The sequence below is a fragment of the Callionymus lyra genome, chromosome 18 (assembly GCF_982586985.1).
Source record: "Callionymus lyra chromosome 18, fCalLyr1.hap1.1, whole genome shotgun sequence".
Lineage (NCBI taxonomy): Eukaryota > Metazoa > Chordata > Actinopteri > Syngnathiformes > Callionymidae > Callionymus > Callionymus lyra.
The window spans coordinates 4,893,522-4,899,666 of record NC_141835.1 but is presented as its reverse complement, the minus strand read 5'-3'; the positions used below and the strand labels follow the sequence as shown (position 1 = coordinate 4,899,666).

Here is a 6,145-nt window from a genome sequence, read left to right as displayed (position 1 = left end):
ACAAGCCACCTCTGAGACAAAGAACCGGTGACCTCCAGTGGAGGATTTTACACAGGGCGATCGCGAGCAACTCCTTTCTAGCGCGTTTTAACCCCGGGGTTTTAAACGAGTGTCCATTCTGCAGCCAACCAGAGAACACTTTTCACATCTTTAAAGAGTGTGGGAGGCTGGCAGGGTTTTTTAACGCTCTGACTGTTTTCTTTAGTCTTTTTAACCTTGTGTTCTCTGTCCCTGTTTTTATAGGCGGAGTCAGATACACCAAGAAACACAAAGAAAGAAGCCAGATTCTAAACTACCTGGTGGGGGAGGCAAAGATGGCGGTGTATCTGACCCGCAGGGACCAGCTGCAGAATGGACACTCGCTGGATGTGGTGACTCTGTGGAGACAGAACATCAAATCCAGACTGAGGCTGGAGTTCTGCTTCCACAGAGTCACCAACAACACCAAGATGTTTTTTAGAAAATGGGGGGAAAAAGGACAAATTTGCACAATGACGAAAAATACATTACAATTTGCACAATGGCTTGACTGAAGAATTGCATATGTCACTTTAAATGAAAACATTGTAAAGAACCTTTTGTAATAAAGTATTTTTTAAAAGTCTTCTTCTTCTTCTTCTCTGAGCTGATCTGCTGGAAACATGTCGTTCAAGTCAAGAATCTAAAGATGTTTCCAGACTTTATCGTGAATTAAACTTTGTTTCTCACCTGCTGAGCTTCTGAGCTGCTTCACAGGACGACCTGCAGACGTGTAGAACGGATGAACACGTGTCATGATTGCGTGTTTGTGTGCGTCTTACGTGTGCGTCTTACGTGTGCGTCTTACGTGTGCGTCTTACGTGTGCGTCTTACGTGTGCGTCTTACGTGTGCGTCTTACGTGTGCGTCCACAGTGTTGTCGTGCTGCTCCGAGGTCAGCGTTCCATTCAGGTCCACAGTCGGGTCGCCCACGTTCATAGAGCTTCGATGGGTCTCCTCCAAACTAACCGGCTCGTCTAGAAGAAGCGAGATGACGTCATAAGGTCGGCGGGAGGTCACGTGATCACCTGACATACCTGGACACTGGCTGACCTGTCCAGGTGAGGACGCACTTTGAGCAGCCGCTGAAGAAGAACCAGGCTTGACGGGGTTCATCGTTCCCAGAGTCCAGTCCTCCCTGACCTCCCCTACGCTCGGCCCCTCGGATGGGTCCTCGTCCCTCCCCCACGAACCCTGAGAACACAAGAGGTCAAAGGTCAGAGGGCGAGGGATGGTCACGTGTGTGTGTGTGGATCTCTGTGCGTGTCTTCACCTCAGGCTGCGGCCTCTCGCCTCTCGGGGTCTGCAGCACCTCGCGCTGCATCTCCGTCGGCCGGAGGGCGTGACCTTTGACCTGGCCTTCACTGGGAGGGTCAAAGTCCTGGAGGGAGAGAGTGAGGTCAGTAGAACTTCAGTGAGTTTAAGGAAGAGAAAGAGCTGCGAGACTCACGATATCCAGAAGAGAACTGGAGGTGCTGCAGGCAACGTCTTCACCTGTAGTTAAACACAACAACCAACTATATAAATATTGTTACTCAAACACAACAACCAACTATATAAATATTGTTACTCAAACACAACAACCAACTATATAAATATTGTTACTCAAACACAACAACCAACTATATAAATATTGTTACTTAAACACAACAACCAACTATATGAATATTGTTACTTAAACACAACAACCAACTATATGAATATTGTTACTTAAACACAACAACCAACTATATGAATATTGTTACTTAAACACAACAACCAACTATATACATATTGTTACTTAAACACAACAACCAACTATATGAATATTGTTACTTAAACACAACAACCAACTATATAAATATTGTTACTTAAACACAACAACAAACTATATGAATATTGTTACTTAAACACAACAACCAACTATATGAATATTGTTACTTAAACACAACAACCAACTATATAAATATTGTTACTTAAACACAACAACCAACTATATAAATATTGTTACTTAAACACAACAACCAACTATATAAATATTGTTACTTAAACACAACAACCAACTATATGAATATTGTTACTTAAACACAACAACCAACTATATGAATGTTGTTACTTAAACACAACAACCAACTATATAAATATTGTTACTTAAACACAACAACCAACTATATAAATATTGTTACTTAGACACAACAACCAACTATATAAATATTGTTACTTAGACACAACAACCAACTATATGAATGTTGTTACTTAAACACAACAACCAACTATATAAATATTGTTACTTAAACACAACAACCAACTATATGAATATTGTTACTTAAACACAACAACCAACTATATAAATATTGTTACTTAAACACAACAACCAACTATATGAATGTTGTTACTTAAACACAACAACCAACTATATGAATATTGTTACTTAAACACAACAACCAACTATATAAATATTGTTACTTAAACACAACAACCAACTATATAAATATTGTTACTCAAACACAACAACCAACTATATAAATATTGTTACTCAAACACAACAACCAACTATATAAATATTGTTACTTAAACACAACAACCAACTATATGAATATTGTTACTTAAACACAACAACCAACTATATAAATATTGTTACTTAAACACAACAACCAACTATATGAATATTGTTACTTAAACACAACAACCAACTTTATGAATATTGTTACTTAAACACAACAACCAACTATATGAATATTGTTACTTAAACACAACAACCAACTATATAAATATTGTTACTTAAACACAACAACCAACTATATGAATATTGTTACTTAAACACAACAACCAACTATATGAATATTGTTACTTAAACACAACAACCAACTATATACATATTGTTACTTAAACACAACAACCAACTATATGAATATTGTTACTTAAACACAACAACCAACTATATAAATATTGTTACTTAAACACAACAACAAACTATATGAATATTGTTACTTAAACACAACAACCAACTATATGAATATTGTTACTTAAACACAACAACCAACTATATAAATATTGTTACTTAAACACAACAACCAACTATATAAATATTGTTACTTAAACACAACAACCAACTATATGAATATTGTTACTTAAACACAACAACCAACTATATGAATGTTGTTACTTAAACACAACAACCAACTATATAAATATTGTTACTTAAACACAACAACCAACTATATAAATATTGTTACTTAGACACAACAACCAACTATATAAATATTGTTACTTAAACACAACAACCAACTATATAAATATTGTTACTTAAACACAACAACCAACTATATGAATATTGTTACTTAAACACAACAACCAACTATATAAATATTGTTACTTAAACACAACAACCAACTATATGAATATTGTTACTTAAACACAACAACCAACTATATAAATATTGTTACTTAAACACAACAACCAACTATATAAATATTGTTACTTAAACACAACAACCAACTATATAAATATTGTTACTTAAACACAACAACCAACTATATAAATATTGTTACTTAAACACAACAACCAACTATATAAATATTGTTACTTAAACACAACAACCAACTATATGAATGTTGTTACTTAAACACAACAACCAACTATATGAATATTGTTACTTAAACACAACAACCAACTATATAAATATTGTTACTTAAACACAACAACCAACTATATAAATATTGTTACTTAAACACAACAACCAACTATATAAATATTGTTACTTAAACACAACAATCAACTATATAAATATTGTTACTTAAACACAACAACCAACTATATGAATATTGTTACTTAAACACAACATCAAACTATATAAATATTGTTACTTAAACACAACAACCAACTATATAAATATTGTTACTTAAACACAACAACCAACTATATAAATATTGTTACTTAAACACAACAACCAACTATATAAATATTGTTACTTAAACACAACATCAAACTATATAAATATTGTTACTTAAACACAACAACCAACTATATAAATATTGTTACTTAAACACAACATCAAACTATATAAATATTGTTACTTAAACACAACAACCAACTATATAAATATTGTTACTTAAACACAACAACCAACTATATAAATATTGTTACTTAAACACAACAACCAACTATATAAATATTGTTACTTAAACACAACAACCAACTATATGAATGTTGTTACTTAAACACAACAACCAACTATATGAATATTGTTACTTAAACACAACAACCAACTATATAAATATTGTTACTTAAACACAACAACCAACTATATAAATATTGTTACTTAAACACAACAACCAACTATATAAATATTGTTACTTAAACACAACAATCAACTATATAAATATTGTTACTTAAACACAACAACCAACTATATGAATATTGTTACTTAAACACAACATCAAACTATATAAATATTGTTACTTAAACACAACAACCAACTATATAAATATTGTTACTTAAACACAACATCAAACTATATAAATATTGTTACTTAAACACAACAACCAACTATATGAATATTGTTACTTAAACACAACATCAAACTATATGAAAATTGATAGTTAAACACAACATCAAACTAGAAAGATTGCATTTCCAGAAGAAAATGCAGTGTGAATGCTGGCCGTAGCTGTAGCTGTGCAGTAGTAGTATTAGTAGTAGAAGTAGTAGTATTATTATTAGTAGTAGAAGTAGTAGTAGTATTAGTAGTAGAAGTAGTAGTAGTATTAGTAGTAGAAGTAGTAGTAGTATTAGTAGTAGAAGTAGTCGTGGAAGTGTAAGAGGAATTTATAGTTAAAGTAGAAGAAGTAGAATTAGTAGTAAAAGGGAGAAGTAAAGTAAAAGTAGTAGTAGAATTAGTAGTAAAAGTATAAGTAGTATTAGTAGTAGAATTAATATTGGAAGAAGTAGTAGAATTCGTCGTAAAAGTATAAGTGGTAGGTCAAACTGGAAGGAGTTGGACATGAGTTGAAGAGTTTCCCCATTGAAATGAATGGGGTAGAAGAAGAGGAATAAAAGAAAGAATGGAAGAGATAAAAGAGAAGTTTTCCACAGACTAAACACAAACTATATCTACACAGAGAGAAACTAAAGTTTCATATCACCTCTGGGTTTTGAACCCAAGACCTCAGTCACCAAGAGTGAGGTTCATACCACGAAATGAACAGAGGTTTATTTTTTCCTATAGCTTGTCAAGTCCAACTCTTGTTCAGGTTCCAAATGACAACTCAAACGTTTCACTCAATCACTTTTATTTTCTTTCGGATTGTTAGTAATTAGGTTGTAAACCTTTAAAGACGGATAAACACAACATTTTAATTATCCATTTAATTTAAACATTCTAAATTCATTTTAAATTAACTTAAACATTGAAACATTTTGAATTCATTCAAATAATTAAACATTCAAATATTTTAAATTCATTTAAATTCATTTAAACAACTTCATCAAATATTTTAAATGAATTAACAAGCACTAAATCAAAGTAAAGAAAACATTTCACCGACCATTGGCGTCTTTGGACTGAAGCCATTGTTGTGAACTTGGAGCGTCTTCTCTCTCTGACTGACTGACTGACTGACTCCATTACCTCACAGTTCACAGGTGCTGCTCATTAGTGACAATGACTGGAGCAGCTGCTGCTGGTGCACTCTGGGAAATGCAGTTCTTTCACACACTGAGATTCAACTTAATAGTATTGAGCAATGCTTCCTGTATTTTTGATTTTGTCTTTGAGTTCTTCATAGGTTCTAAAAACATTGTTGTCTCAGTGAATCTGTGATCCATCGCAGGGTCTGGTTGAGGAAGTCATGTGTTCGTTTATCCACGATTGCTGTCACCTGATCAATGGTGTCATCTTGGTCTTTGTTCAACAAGTAAACCTGGACGCTCTTGTTTGGATTCATCGACTGTTTACTTCTGCTCCAGGTTCTTCTTAAAGGAACTTTTTCCTGCTCCAGCCACACTGTACTTTATTATTGATCTGTTTTTACTTTCTCCACTGTAGTATTACTTCAACTGTAAAGTGTCTTCAGATAACTTTGTTGTGATAACACACTTTAAATTAAATTATTATTATTATTATGAATTACTCTCAGTACTAGTACTAC

General features: G+C 33.2%; 1 protein-coding gene across 1 annotated transcript; it reads right to left on the bottom strand.

Annotated features, from left to right (window-relative positions):
• Nucleotides 1–602: 602 nt before the first annotated feature.
• On the bottom strand, nucleotides 603–5,892 carry LOC148060177 (uncharacterized). Its single transcript, XM_087780390.1, has 7 exons — nucleotides 5,876–5,892; nucleotides 1,468–1,492; nucleotides 1,291–1,398; nucleotides 1,055–1,211; nucleotides 879–994; nucleotides 709–741; nucleotides 603–633 (listed from the first exon to the last, which is right to left on the bottom strand). The coding sequence occupies exons 1-6, from the start codon at nucleotides 5,890–5,892 to the stop codon at nucleotides 730–732; spliced, it is 435 nt and encodes a 144-aa protein (XP_087636516.1). The 3' UTR covers nucleotides 603–633; nucleotides 709–729.
• Nucleotides 5,893–6,145: the final 253 nt, after the last annotated feature.